This window comes from Panthera pardus, unplaced genomic scaffold (genome assembly GCF_024362965.1).
Source record: "Panthera pardus isolate Hobbes unplaced genomic scaffold, ASM2436296v1 HiC_scaffold_25, whole genome shotgun sequence".
In the NCBI taxonomy this organism is placed as follows: Eukaryota; Metazoa; Chordata; class Mammalia; order Carnivora; family Felidae; genus Panthera; species Panthera pardus.
In genome coordinates, this window is record NW_026526821.1 from 59,939,577 (window position 1) to 59,960,045 (window position 20,469).

The 20,469-nt window shown below is 35.3% G+C and overlaps 1 protein-coding gene across 10 annotated transcripts in view; it reads left to right on the forward strand.

The window, feature by feature from the left end:
- The window catches only part of REV1 (REV1 DNA directed polymerase), a 92,128-nt gene that overhangs the window by 50,827 nt on the left and 20,832 nt on the right, over nt 1-20,469 (forward strand). For 8 of the 10 annotated variants that reach the window (XR_008417814.1, XM_053890593.1, XM_053890594.1 and 5 more), the window contains 6 exons: nt 1,244-1,396; nt 4,314-5,020; nt 7,765-7,872; nt 9,253-9,369; nt 13,816-13,924; nt 18,268-18,396. Coding sequence is in view for 9 of the 10 variants with exons in the window: in XM_053890593.1 (XP_053746568.1) it covers nt 1,244-1,396; nt 4,314-5,020; nt 7,765-7,872; nt 9,253-9,369; nt 13,816-13,924; nt 18,268-18,396 (1,323 nt within the window). In the remaining variant the exon portion in view is untranslated. Of the gene's footprint in view, nt 1-1,243; nt 1,397-4,313; nt 5,021-7,764; nt 7,873-9,252; nt 9,370-11,802; nt 11,955-13,815; nt 13,925-17,640; nt 17,756-18,267; nt 18,397-20,469 lie in introns of those variants that run through there. The other 2 variants (XM_019455059.2, XM_019455137.2) reach the window with 2 other exon arrangements.

Sequence of the window (20,469 nt, forward strand, 5' to 3'; positions counted from 1 at the left end):
GCTGTGATTCACCCCACTGCCTCCTCAAGCCTGACAAGTGCTGTGGAGCACAGTTTAAAAATGCTGTCCTTGGTTACTAAGGCTGATTTTGTTTTTGTTCTTCATTTTGTGTTGAGTCACTTGTAGCAAGGGACCCTGCCTCCTATGGTTAGGTTCCCAGGTGGGTCTGCTGGCAGTGAGAGGTGGTGATTGTTGCAGTTTATGCCAGCTCATTGGGGTCTCCTGCTGGGGGTAACTGGCTCCCAGTCAAACTCTGCCCTTTCTTTTTAAGCTCCCAAACTATAATATGTTAGCACATCTGCCACGTAGTACTTAAATGATACTCTGAAGAGCCCATACTTCACATGGGCTAAAATATTTCTAATTACATTAACTGTATAGATTAGAGTGCTTATTCAGTTCACTTACATAAAAGTTGACAGCAGTTTCACCTCATGATTTCTTTCATTTCTCTTGTGTTTTTGTATCTTGCCTCAATTTATTCTTTATAGAAAATGTATACGACTAATTTCTGGTATAGATTTGGCTTTTTTTTTTTTTTAATGGTGTCATTTACATTTTTTCTCACAGTATTACACAGTTCTTGTAAAATTATTTTTACTTGACTAAAAAAACCAACAGACACATTTCAGACGATTCCCCAATGACTTGTAGGTAGTATTTTATCAGAAAATACATTCTTGGTCTCCAAGAGCTCAAAAACAAATAGCTTATTTTCAGTATCTGTAATAAAAAACCAATCTGTACCCTGTAGGAGAGAGGGCAAGAAGTTGTATACGTATTTTTATACCTTTTATTCCCCTTCCTGAGCTCATGGTGTGGAAATTGGGAATTCTCATCCATTTTAGTTATTCTGGAAAAGCTTACTAGAGGAGATTTGAGAAAATCTTGATGATTCTATATGAATTGTTTGAGAGGGAGTTGTGGTAAAAATATTAAAGTCATGAGGATTAAAGTATTGACTAGTTGAACTCGTGCTTGCAGTTTTGTCATCTTACTCTGTTTCTTTTTCCCCTCATGTAATGTTGTTGGCCATTGACTTTTAAAGGAATATCTTATTCTTAAGTGTTTAAGTAAGATTATGTTACATTAGGGCCACTAAAACAGAGGGAGAAGAAATAAACTAGGAGAATAGGTGGCTCATTGTTGGTGAAAAACTCTGTTGTTAAGAACATTTATTTTTCATGAAACTTCTTTTCCTCAAGTATTAAACTCTTAAGTTGGTTTTACTTTTTTGTTTCAGCATCAAAGCTGGACGACTCCTGTCCTACATTCCCTATCAGCTGTACAGCAAGCAGTCCAACATACAGAAGGGTCTCAACTTTAATCCTGCGTGCAAACCTGAGGATCCTGTGCCAGGTCCAAGCAGTGTATCCAAACAGCTGAACAACAGGGTGTAAGTTTCTCTAGACTGGGGAATGCTGCAAAGCTGGGTTTTAGCAGTGGGTGTGGGTACTGCTCCTGCTTTGCTGAAATAGAAACAAATACAAAACATGGCCATTTATCTATATTAAACATGTTAAAATATGTTTGTGGGTATCTTACCTAAAAATTATTTTGGGGGTGTCTACGTGGCTCAGTTAAGCATCCAACTTTGGCTCAGGTCATGATCTCATGGTTTGTGAGTTTAAGCCCCACATTGGGCTCTGTGCTGACACTGTGGAGCCTGCTTGAGATTCTCTCTCTCTCCCCTTTTCTCTCTACTCCTCCCCCAGTTTTACACGTGCCCTCCCAAAAAATAAATAAACTTAAAAAAATTAAATTTATTTTTATCATGAAAGTTTCTTAAATAAAATGTAAATAAGGAAGCTTTCCCAATCAGTGTAGATTCCCCTGTTACACTAATGGATCTTAAATAACTGGAAGTAAAATTTTCCATGGATTTTCCCAAAATTACTTGCACATAAGTAATTTGCTGTAGAATGTTGCTTTCTCAAAAACCAAGCTAATTGCACCAGTATGCTTTTGTTGTGTGCTATATACATAATAAATGTGTTAACATTTCTAGGTTATTTTCGAAAATTTCCAAATTCATAGCAGTTTTACATATGTAAATATATTTACATTGGTAAAAATTTAGTTGGTGACCCTCAGTGTTACAGTTAGAGGTAACTCTAGACTTTATTCCATGTGGCAGATTTAAAAAAATATATTGATTAAGCTTTAATTGCAGTTATCTTGGGTAAATTGGTTTCATGATTAATTGGTGTGTTGCCTTAACTTGTATATCAGGTGGTTTATTACCGCTAGTGTTCTCCTTATTTATTAAATTGCTTGCTTTGGGAGTTGGATATATATATATATATATATATATATATATATATATATATATATATATTTAAAGACCAGAAGTCCAATTAAGCTGGGAGGATCTGATATCACTACCTTCAGTAGTTTTTGTTGTTGTCATTTGTATTTTATCTTGTATTCACTTATAAGCATATTCATGTTTTTCACATTACCTAACCCTTTCAATTTTTTTAGCACCATCAAGGTGCACAACAAATAATATCAGAAAATCTTTCCAAATGTGCAACTTCGTATTTTTCTCTTACAGTAATAAAAATAGGAAATAGGTGGTTGTTATTTTTAATTCTCCCTTGTGTCAGTTTTAGCAGGAATTTACCTATTAGATTGTACTTTTTAATACATGTACACTTTTGCCTAATTAATGTATGTCTCCCAATGATGTATTTCCATTACAACTACTTTATGAATATCCGTTTGTGTAGGCTGAAAAACTGTAGTACAGAAAGAATGTATATTAGGAATGTGTTTCTTGCCAGTGTTTGTAATTCTGTTGCATATGTTGCTAGTATACATGAGAAGAATCTTATTGTTTGTCACACAGAAAACTAGATGTCAGGCTTTTCTGACTTAACTCACTTTTGTTGCTTTCCATAGTATTTATTCTTTAGTATATTCAATACGTTTTATAAATTTCTTTGAAGTTCTTTTATGTGACTTCTTGTTCCCTTGCTTTCTCTTTATCTCAAGGGCCAGACATGTAGCAAATGAGGTTTTCTTTCCTTCCTCTTTTATTTTAATTGTTCCCTGATCTTCTATTTTCCCTTTTCACTGGCATGATCATCTGTGAAGATTGGAACTAATCAGAATTGCCTGTCATATTCCATGAGATGGTTCAGCCAGAGCCAACCCAGAAATGGGTGGTAATGTTTTGCATCTGTCTCATGTGTGACTTTTCTGTTTATTCATACTGTTACTGCTAATCTCTTGTGTTGGTATTAGGATGAGAGACTTTAGATTAAACTTGGTAATACTGTGGCAGCCTCACCAATGCCTGGGTATCATGTATCAGGCAACCTTCTCTGGAGCCTGCACTGTAATTGGGTTAATGGTGTGGGTGTTTCTAAGTAGAATGAATTGCTGTTCTGTAATTCACGTTTTTGTTTTTGTTACTTAGATCATTTTTGTGAATGCAAATGAAATTTGCCTTTATTATAGAGTATTAACAAGCAAATATCTAGAGGAGTCAGAATGTGAATTTAGCAAAACATTTGTCATAGGTCCTACATTTATAAACTTGTCATCCAGAAACTTGGTCAGATTGCCTTGGACCACCCTGGTGTCTGAATATGCTTTTTTAAGAAATGAAATGCCATTTCCTTTGTTAATAAGCAGATGTCCTCATTTTACTAGGTATACATTTTACTGAATTACCCATACACATTAACCTAGTTCTTTTTACCTACTCATGACAGTGGGCCTATTAAGGGATTAGTAAATACAGTCTGTCAGTCTTCCTGAGTGAAACTAACTGGCCCTAGGATTGCAGCAGTATCATATTTAATGTGAACAATGCCTTACATGAAACTAAAACAAGGAATATTAATTCAGATAAAGTTTCTTATCCATTTTTATGGGAGTTATTTATGTTAACTCCCATAATTTATTGACTCCCTAGTAAATGCCAGATACTGTGCTACTGTGGGTATTTAGGGATTACAGGTTCCATTTAAATTTTAGTGGGAAGAATAATTGGAAATAGTTTTTATTTTTCTTCAACCTGAGATTCTTTTATGTTTCTTCTTTGGGAGTATTTGAAGTTTGAAAAAAAAAGAACAAAACTTAAAAGACTTTATGTTCTAGGATTTTCGTAGTTACCTTGCTACTTTGGTTTAGCTAAGAATTATCTTAGTTGGAAGAGAAAGAATATAAAATTTATGGCTTAATTTTTCAATTTTTAGGGGGAGAAATATTGAAGGTGTGCATCACTAAGACCATGTTTACATTAAAAATTGTTTTAGCCTGAAAGTCACATATCAATTTATATCTTTTTTTTCTGTCTGTAGAAATCACATAATTAAGAAGATTGAGACAGAAAATGAAGTCAAAGTCAATGGAATGAACAGTTGGAATGAAGAAGATGCCAATAATGATTTTAGTTTTGCGGAGCTGGAGCACATCCTTCCAGGAAGGAAACAAAACGGAATTCCGCATCACAGAGACAGCACTGCCATTTTTAATGGACATACTCCTAGCTCTAATGGTGCCTTACAGATGCAGGATTGCTTGGTGCCCATGGGCAACAGTGTTGCCAGCAGGCTTTCTCCAGACTTTGCCCAGGAGGAGGAGCAGGCTGAGAAGAGCAGCACTGACTTCAGAGACTGCATTTTGCATCAGTTGCAACAGAGCACTAGAAACACAGATGCTGTGCGGAATCCACACAGAACTCATTCCTTCTCCTTATCATCTTTGCACAGTAACACTAAAATAAATGGTGCTCACCACTCCGCTGTTCAGGGGCCTTCAAGCACAAAAAGCACTTCAGTACCTGCTCTTAGCAAGGCAGCACCTTCAGTGCCATCCAAACCTTCAGATTGCAATTTTATTTCAGACTTCTACTCCCACTCAAGACTGCATCACATATCAATGTGGAAGTGTGAATTGACTGAGTTTGTCAATACCCTACAAAGACAAAGTAGTGGTATCTTTCCAGGAAGGGAAAAGTTAAAAAAAATGAAAACAGGCAGGTCTGCACTTGTTGTAACTGACACAGGTAGATACTTACTAACATTGTTTTCTTAAGAAACAATAGTACTTGACCATTTTGTTCTTAAGGTGTCACTGGTATTCTGATCAGTACTAAGCTCTTATCAAAGTCTTTAGGAATATCGGGGCATGTAAGTTAACAATAAGTATAGCAGATTATAGAAAGCTTTCTTCCTTATTAAAATATTTTTTACAAATTTAGATTTAAATGTTGGCTAGCTGAATATTTTCAGGTAACTTAAACAGTAACAAGGTTGGGATTCTGAGCATTCATTCCTCATGTAGACCTTGTCAGTTGTTGAAATTTTGAACTGTGTAAAATATAACATGTAATTCTATCCAGTGCTCAAATTCTTGTAAGAATAAATTGGTTTGGTAAGAGTAACTTAATTCTAGAAGCTGGCATCTGAATGATTTTTAAATTATTAAAGAACTGACTTAATAGCTACTGTAATTACAGTGGTAAACTTGTAGTGAGATTAAGTATTTTCACATAATAGTAGATGGGTTAATTGTATTTTGTTTTTTAATACTTTTCTTGTCTTCAAAAGCAAACAAAACCAACAATTACAGACTGTATTTCTATGCAGTCATTACTAATTAGTTTCTGGTTTGAGGTTTTAGATAACTATTTACAGAATATATGGTTTTGTTTTGTTTTTTTAGAGAGATATCTCAGATTATCTCATATTACCTTTTAACTTATAGCTATGGAAACTGAGGTACAGAGAGAAGCTCATGGTTCTGCCCTAGACAGTGATAGAGCTTCTCCCTGTGGGTTTTTTTCTATTATGTTTTGTTGTGTTTGATGTAGTCCTAAATACTTTGTGTTACTTATGAGATATTTCAGAATAATGTTACAGGTATTAGATTATCCATTCATCATCCCTTGGCCTCATATGGTAAAGGTCATTTAATTTTGAAAGCTGCAAAGAATTATTATGAATTAGTTTCATGAATGGAATAAAATGATAAATTTTTATGTTGTATGAAAGCATTCAGTAGGTGTTTGGTATATGCATTCTGTACTACTTGAATATTTAAAGCAGTTATTTGGGGTTTATATTATGTTTATATAATATTTATATACAGCAAAATTATAATTGTTAAGATTTATTTTCTAATAATACAGAGGATAGCAAGGAAGTGCATGGCTTGAGTTCAATAATGTATCCTTAATCCAAATTCTGGCTCTGCAGGGCCATGGGCCAGTTCACCTCTCTGGGTCTCAGTTTCCCCTTCACGGTGGAGTGATAGGTGGTCCATGGTGCTCACCTTGTGGGCTTCTGAACTTAAGGGAAGATAACATGAACAAAGGCTTGTTGCCTTGCACATAGTGAGAACTTGGTGCTTTCACACTGCTTTCACAGTCACAATTTGGTAAATGTAGTAGTCTGAACCATTGGGGAGTAAAAACGTAAGGTTTTGGAAGCTTATTCTGAAGACTTAACACCTTGAGTACTAGTATTCTTAAACCTATCAACAGAAAACTTTTTTATGAGATTAGAACTTTTTTTTATTTTAACGTTTATTTAGTTTTTGAGAGAGACAGAGCGGGAGTGGGGGGGTGGGCAGAGAGAGAGGGAGACACAGAATCCAAAGCAGGTTCTGAGCTGTCAGCACAGAACCTGATGCAGCCCAACCCGGGCTTGAACTTATGAACCACGAGGTCATGACCTGAGCCTAAGTCAGACGCCTAACCAACTGAGCCACCCAGGTGCCCTGAGATTAGAACTTTTTACAAGCTTGGAGTTCTTATTTCCAAGAATTCTATATTTTAGAGGACTAAAGGTCTCTAAAGGACTAAAAGGTCTAAGGATGGAACTGATAAAGAACAAAGCTCTAGTTGTGGCTGGATTGGTTACAATAACCCTGATAAACCAAAATACATAGCTCAGGGTGATTAGAAGGCAGAGTCCTTAGGAGAGGACACTACCCTTTTCTTGAAAGTGGCATATATGCTTCAGAGCTGATTTTTAATAGTGTTTAATGGCTAAAGGAGGAAAATTGTATATATTTACCTACAGATTTATATGTAGGTATTTGTTCTATAGACTTTTTCTAACTGTATCTAGAGCAACAATGTGATGGTTCCAGGGCTCAAATCAGACTGCCTAGAGTTGAAATCCAGTTTGGCTTCTTCTTACTGGCTGCATAACACAGTCATTAACATAACAATATTAATCTATCAGATGGACCTAATAAGATTATATATTTCATCATATTGAGAATTTTAAATAAATACATGTAAACCTCTTAAAACAGTGCATGACACCTACCAAGCACTCTATACTGGCAGTTTTTACTGTTTTTTTATCAAGGAATATTTGTAGACTGCATATGGAATACTGATCATCTAAAGTTACTTAGCTCCACGTAACTATATGAAAGTGCTTTTATACATTTTAATAAAATATTCACACAGAAATAACTAAGTATTTAGACATACTTTGAATGAAAGACTTAATAATTCTTACAGTATAGATTAGGAAAACATGCTATCTTCATAATTGATTTCAAATTATGTTTGCAAACTAAATTTATATCTCTGGATTATGTTTAGAGCCAAAGAAACTGACGTTTGACCTTGCTTGAAGTGATTGAAATATTCTGTAATAGATACTGTATTTTTTTGAGACTTCATTCAACTTATAGGCACTTAAAGTACAGTTTTTAAAATTAAATAGACCTGATTTTTTTTTTTATATTAAAAATTAGCTTCAGGTTTGAACATTTTCTTTTTCCTTCTAGGAAATATGTCAGTATTGAGTTCACCCAGGCATCAGAGCTGTATAATGCATGTTGATATGGATTGCTTCTTTGTATCAGTGGGTATACGAAATAGACCAGATCTCAAAGGTCTGTATTCTTGTTCATATTTTAAGAAAACTTGATATTGTTATAAATATATATTCTAAGGGATCATAAAACCTTCAAGAAATATTATTTTTATTTTCCTTGGCAAAATAAATCCCTGCTTCCAAGTTTTCTGACTCAGTTATCAAGAAAGATAAAGGGAAATTAGAAACATTTTGTTCTCCCTGTGGAGGTTAGGTCTTTTAGGGAAGAATACTCCTCTTCAGCTGAAAGATCTCATCTAAGACTAATAAGACTGGTACCTGCATTGGGCATTTTCTATATTTTTACATATTTACTATTACTTAGTTATTAAATAGAAATTTTATGGTAGCATATTCCACAGTTTGGGTCCATGCGCTTTCTTTCTCTTGGATAAATAACTTGATTAACTGTTCTGATGATGCTAGTGCACATTCCAACTTTTTGGTTTGAGAATAATTTTGCATTAATGAATATTGCTGAGATATGCTGTCATCTTTGTTTTAATGGAATTTCAGATATTTGTGAGTTAGTCAATACTTTTAAAAACATTTATTCTGGATTTTTCAGTAGTTCTGTCTGTGCTTGAAAGATGTAACTATTAGCATTTTCTTCTGAGAGTCTGTTCTTTTTCAGGAAAGCACAGAAACTGCTGGTTAACACCAGGGCTTTATTTGTGTCATGAATAGCTACTGCTTCAGCTTTGAAGGGAGTTTAGAATGTTTAAAGAATTGAGTTTAGCCTGATGAGTCACTCTGATGGTAGTATTTTTTATCCTCACAACAAATGCATTCAGTAACATATATATGAATGATGCATGCTATTGCTTTAAGAAGTTACAGTTCTTTTGTAACTTAATGCATACAGAAGGAAATGATACCTGAAAGATTTTATAACTAAACCAAAAACTGAGGGACTGTATTCTCAAGTTTATTATATAGTAGGTCAGATTGTGGTCCCTTTGCATATATGTTTCTCTTGTTGTAAAATTGAAAGATTGGATGTTACCTTACTTTTCTGATACGAGAAATATAAAAAGTCCAGATGTAGTTGGTTTTCTTACCCTCTCCCACCATTCCAGTTTGAATCTAGGATCTGAGTTGACTCTTCTCTACTGTAAGAAACCAAACAAAAATCATGGGAAAGGAAGTGATAGCGTTTTAACTTGAATAAATATATCATATTGTCATAAATAGTTTACTTTTTGGAGGATGTTGAGAAACTTAGATGATTTTTGTATGGTGATTGAGAATGTTTAAAGATACTAGCTCCTTATGGATTAATGTCTAAAGCTAAAGAAAATATGTCATATTTTTAAAACTTTTGAAAATGTTTCCTTTACATATTGCCGTGTTAACATTCCTATATTTAGATTTAAAAATAATTTTTTTTTCCTCACAGGAAAACCAGTGGCTGTTACAAGTAACAGAGGCACAGGAAGGGCACCTTTACGTCCTGGCGCTAACCCCCAGTTGGAGTGGCAGTATTACCAGAATAAAATCCTGAAAGGCAAAGCAGGTACAAATGAGCTCTCTTTGAAGTCATAATGCTCCTGTTGAAGACGTCTGGATATTGCTGCTGGTATTGTCATTACAGAAATGAAAGAGTTGAAATAATTAGCTTTTTCATTCAAGGGTTTTAAAGGTGTCAGTGACATCTTAAAGCAAAATCTGCATGCAATACAAATGACTGGTTTATAGTCCTGCTTTGTTGAATTGGATGATGATATTTTCCTGGGATAGAAAAGAATGTTTTATAGGGTGTGATTAGTTTGCTTTGTGTATATTTAGATTGGGATAAAAATAAAATCATGGACATCATTTTGTGGTGGTCTCTAGACTCAAGTTGATTACTAGTTGTTTGGTCACTGATCAACAGTAAAGACACTAAAGATTTGTGTGAGGCTGTGGAATAAGAAATAGTAGGACTTTATTTATTGGAATAAGAAGATAAATACTAGGAATCATTCCCCATATCTTTGTTGAACCTGTTTGAACATTTTCTTGCCTCACTGGCTTTTGAATTTTTTGCTATTAATAAATAAAAATCATAAATTGTACTGATCACAGTATTATTAACATTTTTATGTCTGTTTTTCCCCCCTGAGTAAATTCCCTGAGAAATATTTGATTAGAAATTAAATTCTTTGTCATTGATCAGTTTCCTCTTGAATGTCTGCAAAGCCAAAAGGTTTTAAAAATTAATTTTCCAGAAAGTAATTAATCAGAAAGTAGTCAGAAATATACAGGGGAATGGAAGGCAAGCAGTTAAATTTCATCCTGATTATTTCAGGTTCCTAGTTTTCAGTTATAAAAATTTGGGATTATTTTAGAAATGATCTCATAGAAATTAAGGCAGAAGGAAAGCCACTGGACATATCTGAGGAGTTTTTTTGAATTACAGTCTTTTTATTGGTCGTGATTATCTGTTTACATGGTATGAATACAAAAGACAATAACTAGAGATAGAACTTTATGCTTCATGTGTACCTGTATTTTCCAGATTTCCTTTCTCTTGGTTATTTAAATCTTTTAAGAGATTTTTGACATTCCAACATTTTGTGTGTCATGAATAGATCTTGAAGTAGTCAGTATTGAGCTTAAGATTTAGTTGTATTGTGGTATGTGGCAATATGGGTAGTTTCTTAAGTATTGGTAGTATGGTTTTGTGCTAGGTTGGTTTCTAGAAAACAAGTAGCTTAAGGAAATGCATACTTGTCACATTGGGCAGTCAGTGAAAAACTTACTGAATGAGCGTTGAAAGAAGAAAAAATACCATGGACATACCGTTCAGTAATGTCTGTCAGTTATGCAGTACTCAGTTTCTCTGGTGGGTAGAATCTTGTGTTTGCTACACACATCTGTATTTCAGCAGTCTCTGCCTGGAAGTTTGGCCTTGTCAAGCACACATCCCTTAGGAGTAGCAGAGAACTAGTCCTCTTACATCTTTCCTTCCTTCACAAGTGATCTGACCACACACAGTTTATTAACAGAATACAGTTGTTGCTTACTTAATTATCTTCGTCAGTTTAGCCACTGGATTTTCATAACACTGTAATGACCTTTTATAATTCACATCCCCTCCACCTCTACATGTGGTAGGAAATTGGAAGGTAAATATTAAGAGAAATATTGAAATTTCACTTGACATTGAAAACTGTCAAAACTAGTTTTTCTGTCACTAGAACAGGTGAATATAATACTTTGCATTTTATATTCTTTCTTTAACTTGATGTCATTCACTTTTATGTCCTAAGCCTTTGACCCATTAGGAGCTTACCACAATATTTGTAACATAAAATGAACAGATTGTTCTTAAAGTTTGGTTGCACCTAACCTTGTACTTAGAACTTGTTTTTTCAGTGCCTTTGCTCTTCTTTCCTTGTTACTCCCTGATCTTTCTTTCTCTGTGTCCTTATAAGACCTGACATCAAATTTTAAAATATCGAGGATCAATTTAGGAATTAGAATCTTTGGCTTCTGCACACTAGCTTTTAAAACAAAAAAATCAGTTCTGATTTTTCAGCTTGTACATCTAGGCAAAGTAGTAGAACAAATAGCATCTTTAGCCTTTTATAGATAGAAACTTTAGTTTCTTATTCGTCATATTAAAAAACTCTTTGTCTAAATACACCAGCATGACCAAGGGCTTTCCATCCATGACTTCCTTTGGAAGCTGCTTCCTGAACAGTACTCAGCAGTGATGCTTCTCATTGAGGGGACCTTATTATTTGGAATCCATTTATACTCAAGATTTTGTGGTTGGGGCCTTTTACCCTTTCCTGGATTCCAGGATGCAGATGTTTTCTTACCCCTTCAACAACTTCAGTGTTCATTCTAAAGAACAACAGTTTTTAAAATCGTTTTAGTCATAGATTTATTCTCAGCGATTTCTTTTTCACAGACTTGGGTCCCGGCCTCTGATTTCTCCAACCGTTCCTCCACATTCTCCATGTGCCCGTCTAGTTTGTCAAGTTTTGATGAGCAGTTCTCTACTTTGCCCTCCAGTGAGGACAGTGTGTCCCTGAATTTCCCTGAATCTCCCTTGAAGCAACTCACTGCGCTCGTGGAGGGATCCCTGCACTCTGCTGCACTGTGGAAAAGGTCAGCCAGCCCAGTGAAGAGAAACCCGAGGTGCTGCCTCTCAGGCAGGGCATTGGGAGCACAGGGAGCACAGACACTGTTCTCACCTCCAGCATGACTTTCCTGTGATTTTCCAGACAAGTATCGTAGATTATTTAACTAGACTTTCAAATAGAAGTCACCTAACTCCCCAACTTTCAAGGCATACATAATCATGGTTATACCTGTGAAAGGCAGCTGGTTGTGGCTCTTCAGGCTTCAGCTTTCTTTGTTGTTGTTGTTGGTTCAGTGGCAGCCTCTCTTGAACTATGATACTGACAATCCTGAAATTTCCTAAAGATTTTCAGCTTAGAATAATGGACTATGAAAGCTGATAATATTTAGCCTTCTAAGATGCTTCAGAAAAATGGGGAAGTCTGCTCTGCACTCTGTTTTTAATGTATCATAGTATAGCATATGTGTATCATAATATATCAGAAATCATAGCTTAAATTTTATACTCTGCTGTTTTAATTTTTGAGGCAAGTGGGATTTGAGCCCATTAAGATACCAGTGCTTTCAGTTTGATTTGGGTTTATGCTTTGTGTGTTTGGGTGCCGGAATCCAGAAATACTTACGTGGGTTGCATAGTTGGGTAAAAGATGTTGACAGTTTCTGGAGTCAAATCAGGAAGACTTATTTTGGCCCATAAAGCCAGATACTTTGCCATGTGTTCCTGGGGGTGCTTTAACTTGGCTGATTTTTCATGGAACATTGTGTCTCTGAAATAAACAGAAGAGAAATCCTGGGTTTGCTAGTTATATATTATACTCAAAATAGGTTTGTCTAGAATTAATTGAAGTGGTATATCTTGGCTTGTTTTACTAACTACTGGTATTTTTGTTCATAATACTAGAACTATGGCTGAGATTGTGTTTCAAGAATATATGTTTTTAAAACATAGTCTTGGAACTTAATATCCCAAGAGACCAGGAACTGAAGTTGTGTTTTAATCTTTCTCAATTGCTAGTGAAGCTAAAGGTACTAAAGGAGGTAAAATGGCGTGCAGTCAGTACTCTGCTGATAGGTGCTTTTATAATCTTGTGTGAAGCTGTAAATTGAGTTTGGATATTAAAAGATACTAGTGAGTGGTACTGTTTAGGCTAGAGTTGTATTCTGTAAAGCAATTGGTATTCTGATCACACCTGAATGTTTTTAATTGCACATGCATTGTTAAGCCATTGAGTAGAACTTACTGAAAGGTGGGCAGTGTTGTGAAGCTCTTTTACCCGATGTGTGTTCAAAAGAAAAACCTTAAATTTAGGATGAAACCTCTTTCTGGTATGCGACCTACTGAATTGGATCGAATGACTTACAGGAAATTGGTGTTTGTTGAGCATGTTGTTCAGTAGCTTTAAGCTTTGGAGGTAGTTTATTTAGGAAATAGCAAAGAACATTCAGAGAAATGTGTATTTTCCATTAACTTAAGTTTCCCATTACAGAGAGCTGTATAATCCTTTCAAGGCTAAAAGAGGGATTCATCTTCCTGATAACTTTTCATCCTTTTCATCTCAAGAGACTGTTGAAGAATGTTTTATATTTATCTTTTGATATATTGTGTAAAAAAGAAAAAAAACTAAAAAACTCAAAATCTTTACTAAAGTGAACACTTTCAGTTTATTACACATTTTTGTCTGACCGCTGATGAAGTATAAATGAAAACAAACCATTTTAGAGCTATAAGTTTTCTTTTATTAAGTAAGGAGACCAATACCAGTGGATATAACTATTTGGAATTTGCTATGCATTTATATATGAAAGGAATGGAAAATACATTTCTTGAATGAAAGTTAAGGAAAATGAGTTTCCAATGTATAATCATTAAATTTTATTATTTTTAAAGCAAAGATACCAGATTCATCAATGTGGGAGAATCAAGATTCTGCACAAGCAAATGGGATTGATTCTGTTTTGTCAAAGGCTGAAATTGCCTCTTGTAGTTACGAAGCCAGGTATGTGGAAATTAAGTCTATTGTAATACTTACGGATAGTTCATCATTTTTACAGACTCTTTTGAAGTGGATTCAGACGTGCCAGTCATCCCTGTATTACATGTTATGGAAAGAAATATTTCAAGGCTTAGTCCCTTCAGTTCCTTTTTTCCTTTCACAAATGCTAGATAACTTTAAATAAATACCTTACTTTCCTGATGAATCGGTAGGTCCTACAGTGGAAACCAAAAGAAATTGGGCATTGCCACTTTCAGACCATTGTCTTTTGAAGGATAGAATTAAAGAATTAGATATTTTTTACTATTCATCTATTCTGATCACTCCTTTTTATAGTTAAGAAAAGTCCCTTGCAATTTTAAAACTCGTAATACATAATATTTTCTTAAAATTTTTTGTTAAAACTTGATTGTCTATTAAATTACAAGTAAATGCGTATTGGCATACTCAATAATCTCCTCACTTAAAATTGCAGACTGTTGTCAACTTGTTAGTACCAACTTTGTGTGTAGGTCTTTATCTTACAGTAACCTTAAACTCTCATTACAATGGGCTCTGTTAGTACAGGAAGAAATAGACATTATGTATGTGTTCCTCACACTTAAATCATTTAAAACTAGAAGGAGTAATAATGAATTGATTAATTTGAAAGAGCTGCCTCTTTTTTTCTTTCCTGATAACTGACACTTTCTACCTTTATAACATTTACATATTGTTGGCAAGCGTTAAAGTATTTAACAATTATAAAAACAAAGAGTCCTACATCAGTTATATTTTTCAGTCTTTTTTACTTATGCCTTTGTCATTCATACTTTTCTTTTTTATTGAGATATAATTGGCATGTAACGTTATATTAGTTTCAGGTGTATAGCATAATGATTTGATATATGTAACATTTTTCAGTCCTAATTAAAAGTTGGGGTTGTTCAGGCAAGTCTAATAGGAACAAAAGATATTTCAACATCATCTAACTGAAATAGTTTAAAATCTTGCCAGTTATTTTATAAAAAGGATACTTAAGAAAACTTTGAAATCAAACATACGTAATTATAAAATATTTTAAATTACTTCCCAATTATGACCTGTGAAACTTTTACTCCTAGACTGACTTTGCCTTTCTTATTGACAGAATTACGTTTTAACCTTTTCATTGTTGATAATGCAGCCCAAGAGTTGAAAATTTACTTTAATAAAAATGATAAGTCAGATACAAATGCATTCTGGATTGTTATATTTTTATTAAGCCAGGCAGTTTAAAGCTGATTTTGTGTTGTGCTCAGTAAGTCTAGCTTTTTTCCCCACTGAGTTGTTGGATGATGACTTGTGCCTCTGGTGTCTGGACAGTTGTGTTCATATGTGGAGGGCATGGGGAAGCTCAGGAATACTCTCTCGGTGTTTGAGTTTTGCTCAGGGCTGAAGTGAAAGCCCCACCCTCTCTGTATTGCTGCTGAAGGGTGTCTCTTCTCATTCAGCACCCCAAGCTGAGTGCTGGTCAGAGGGTAGCAAGGCTGCCTCGGGGGTAAAAGTGTTTCCTGTTGCTGATGGCTTTGGACACAAGTAGCCACAGCTGTAGGAGGAGCTCTAGGAGCTCTAGGCTTCTTTTGGTGTTTGGATGTTGCAGTCGTTATTGCATCAAAGATAGTGATTGTCAAGCTGAATGTATTACAGAATAATTGTGTTACGATAATATGGTCCAAATACTATGCAGCAAGCCAGTGAGGTGGTAATTGTTTAAGGAGAAACATAAGTGATGAAAATGAATTTGAGTATAAGTTGGGGGAAGAAAAACCCATAAGAGTGGAGTTTTATCTCTTATTGTGATTTTCCTTTTGTAGAAAGCTGTTGATAGAAAGTCTCTAGAAAACAATTCTTGGATACCCTTTTCTTGTCCAATAATTATATTTTCCTTAGGTGAGAAGATTTGTTAAAAATTTCTCACATTTGCATCAGAGAAATGTTTTTAGGGTTGGAGTAGGGACTGGATATAGGGATGGGCCTCCCAGTTTTATCCATTGTTGAGTTTCCAAAAGACACAGACTAATAATGAGGTCAGGAAAGGATGGTATGTACACATGAGGGTAGAAATTATGGAAAGGTAGAATGTATATACGAAGGCTAGAATATACATTACTGTTAGTAGTTTTACTCATACTTAACAGAAAGAGCAAGATTTATACATAAGTGAGAAGGTAGATACATGGATGAATAGGAAGTGATCTATGAATATCCGAGAATCACATATTTTTTAAGATCAATCATTTTTAAATCTCTGTTTTCATGCACTTTTGTAAGGACGCTTTACTGTTCTTATAGTGATGTGGATACCTATTAGCACATTGAATGGGCAGTGACATACATGTGCAGTGTAAACCTGCAAATAAACAATTTTTGTGGCACACACTGATAAAGTATTGGTAGTTTATTCTCTGTGGGATCTAGTTGACAGGAATAGATAAGCCACTGTAGTGAAGGGTCACTTTATAATGTTTTGTATTTGCCTTTACTCATTTATTTTATATGAAACAAATCCACTTTCCCAACTACCAACTCAAGAGAATTTTGCTTCCTTCCCTTAGTTATGGGAACCCTCTTAGGTTCCCTTAGGTTTTCCTTTTTTGTTTGTAACTTCCCTAGTGTTTAGTGGCTCCTAAACATTTCTCTCCAAGATGTATATGTGCACAAGTACATAAATAGATGTCTTTTGTTTTGCTAATAAGTAACATATCCCTGAAAATTTTTGAATAAGTGAAAAAATAGGAAAATACAATTATTGTAAATATAAGAATATAGTATATAGCAGTTATGTAACACATTCTTTCAACAATGAATAATTACCTTTAATTTGTAAGCTTAGCTTTTGCATGCTGAACCTACACATGTAGCATTATTGAAAATATCTTAAACTGTATGTGTTTGTATATAGACTTCAAAACTTTTACACACACACACACACACACACACACACACACACACACACACGTCCTTGCTTTACTAAACAAGGTCCATTGACTACGATCTATTATTTGGTGGGTGAGTGTAGTAGGAAGGGTAATCCTTGTGAATGTCATGGGGTCTGTTTTGTTTACCATGTTTTACCTATCACCTCGCAAAATACCTCAGACATAAATTTTTGTTGAATGAATGAAAAAATTTTCGTTGCCATATTGTTTGTCAGTCAGCACTTCTTTTACTGTCATTTTTCCTTCCTATTAGATACTTCTTGTCTACTAGGAGCTTTGAAGTCAGATAATTTATTACTGTTTTTGTGTCCATCAGAAATGCATATGATTTTGCATTTACTTCTGAGTAACTTGGAGGATTCTTTTCCTTCTTGGCTTTCGGTGGTGTGAGATGGGGAGGGTGCCAGAGATTTCTGAGTAACTGAAGCCTAGTATTTGTATATTGTTTCTCAAAACAGGGCACACTACCATACTGAGTAAGCACTTAGTAAATATTTATTGAAAAAATGTATAGAATAACTGATGTATTTACACAGGAGTATGTAATCTGGTGAAACAGTGCTTATTATTTTGCTTGTGTTTTTATTTTAGTATTTTTTCTTGGTTTCATTACAGAGTGGTAAAATGGAATTTTACTAATTATATATAATTCCATAATTACAGTTTTGTGCTGAATGCTCCAAATATCAAAGGTAATGTGGGGCATTGAGACACGCAAAAGATTTAAAATTTACCATTTTCAATTAGGTCCCTCAAAGTTCTGGAACCCTGGCTCCTGCCCAGAGTGATGTCCTACCATATACAATGCTGTTGGCATCTCAACCACTGTGGAGCCACTTCAGGAGCATGGAATTGGTCAATTGGGAATTGGGTGGTAATAGGATGAGTACATTTTGTCTGTTTGTCACATAGCACTGTTTTGTGTAGTTCTTTCGTTTATATTCTTTGTCTTTGGGGGATGAACCCTGGCCAAACCGTGCCATGTGTTAGGGGAAGAAAACCTCTTTTTGACAGCACATTCCTGCTCTGTGGTGGTTGTGATATCACCAGCATATGGCATGCTGGCATCTCTGCAAAGGGGCCAGAGGTCTGAGTCTTAGGAGAAATCTTCAGATACAGACAAGAGCCAAACCTGGTCTTTTAATAACATATTTTGGCACATTTACACATGTCATTTACACTAATCAGTCAATTGTGCATTTTTCCTTTGGGGGGGAAACAAACTTGAATTTTTCTTAATGCTTGTTGTTTATCCCTAATGAGAATTGAGTTAAACGAAAAGTATATATTACTGGCATGGGGACATACTGTCAACATTTGATATTTGATTTTGCATTTGAAAGTTATTCCTAGTATAACATTCATTGTGTTTTATTCTTTCTCTAGACAAGTTGGCATTAAGAATGGAATGTTTTTTGGGCAAGCTAAACAACTTTGTCCTAATCTTCAAGCTGTTCCATATGATTTTCATGCATATAAGGAAGTTGCGCGAACAATGTATGAAACATTGGCAAGGTACAGCATATACCACAGTCACTTTCATGTCTGTTCTTTTACTTCTTATATTTAATTTTTTTTTTCAACGTTTTTTATTTATTTTTGGGACAGAGAGAGACAGAGCATGAACGGGGGAGGGGCAGAGAGAGAGGGAGACACAGAATCGGAAACAGGCTCCAGGCTCCGAGCCATCAGCCCAGAGCCTGACGCGGGGCTCGAACTCACGGACCGCGAGATCGTGACCTGGCTGAAGTCGGACGCTTAACCGACTGCGCCACCCAGGCGCCCCACTTCTTATATTTAATAATGAAGAGAATCCAGCTTTCTTTAGGGCTGGCAGGGTCATATTTGCCAGACTCTTAACCTCTTTCAGTGTCCCATTCCTCAGCAATTCCAGTAATCAGTAGCTCAATCTTAAGGGACATGTTTGCACTGCTCAAACTGTTCAGGTGCTTCCTGATATAGGTATAAACGGGTTCTCTGCCTGCATAACTTTAGTTCAGTGGCTTTCGTTTTCTTCCCTTGGAACCCAGACAGATGAAAGATTGGCATTTTTTAACCTAATTATAGTTTCGTTTATGATTAGATAAATGGGTTAACAAGTGGAGACTCTAAAACCATTTATCTTCTAAAATCATTAGGTATGCCAAAAGTTAGTTTTTAAGTTTTTAGTATAGTTTCAGGGTGGTTGATTAGTTGGCTTGAGAAAAGGAGGTTAATTTTTAGTTATAGTGTAGGTATATTTAATATTAATTCAAAACTCAAAATTTAAAATAAATATATTGCAGGCCATGTATGGTCTGAAGCAGCAGTCAGCATATTTTTTTCTATAAAGGGCTAGAAAAGGTCTGTCCCAGCTCCTCAACTGTGAAAGCAGCCACAGACAGAAGTATTAGTGAATGGGCATGGCTGTATTATCGATTTACCAAAACTATCTGGACAGTAGGCCAAGGTCTGTTGACCTTTGGAGTATATTAATGTTCTAAGAGATCCTTCTTGTACCTCTGTCTTCACCTCTTCCTCTCCTTTGTTATGCATTATTTTGAATATCTATTTATTATCTATTAAATGCAAACAGTTGTTGATGGTGCTGGTCCTACAGAGAGGAATGAGATACAATCTCTGTTTGATCAAGAGAGAGAAAATAAAAGGAACAGATGATGGTATCTGGCATTAGTTTGTGGGTCTGAGTGCTGAATGATAAGCCATTTATAATCACAGCTGTCCTTAAGATCCCACATATGGGAATGTTGGTGTTACCAAGTTTTTAAATCCTGTTCCAGAGCTGGAGTCAATAGAAGCATCCAAATAAGGGCTGAGAATGGATGACTGAGCTGGGTAGTGGTACAACTGTGTTTTGAGTATCAAGGCATTCAAGCAACTGTCAGCCTGAATCTCACATCAGGAGGATTTGAGAGAGAGCCATGACACATACTAGTCCTGAGATAATTTTAGTTTGTGCAGACATTGTCAGTGACATGTGGCTTTGCTATGGGAAAAAATTCAGTGGTGTTCTCCTTTCACTCTTTGGAAATCCTGCCTCGGCTTCATATTCTCCATGTTTCAAGTTAGCTTTCACTCTGAAGCAAAATTCTTCATATCAGGTGCACCCTTCTGCTCTTACCTTTATTTAAGTGTAAACAAAACACTCATTTCTTAAATGAATACAGATATTCAATATTCATTAACCTGATTTGTAACCTGCAGTAAGATGTGGGTGAGATGAGGCATAGTATACCTTACCATGTAGATTATTAAAGACACATTTTTGACCTCGAGGCCTTTCCAGTTGCCTTACATTTGTGGTCCACATATTTGATTAGCTTTGGAGCCACATGACAACTCTGCTTTTCTTTTCCTCTCCTGTAGCTAATTAAAACAAGGCCTTTGTGTAGATCATAACCAAAACCCAAAGTATTTCTACATTCAGGGAATGTCATCTGTGTTCTTTTAGACAGGTATTTGGGGTGATTGACCTTTATATCCTTTATATCCTTTATATCCTATCCTATATCCCTATCCCAGGTCTGCTACAAGGAAAAGTATTTAATTATGGTGTTTTTGTTTAGGAAATCATCAGTTACTTAATTT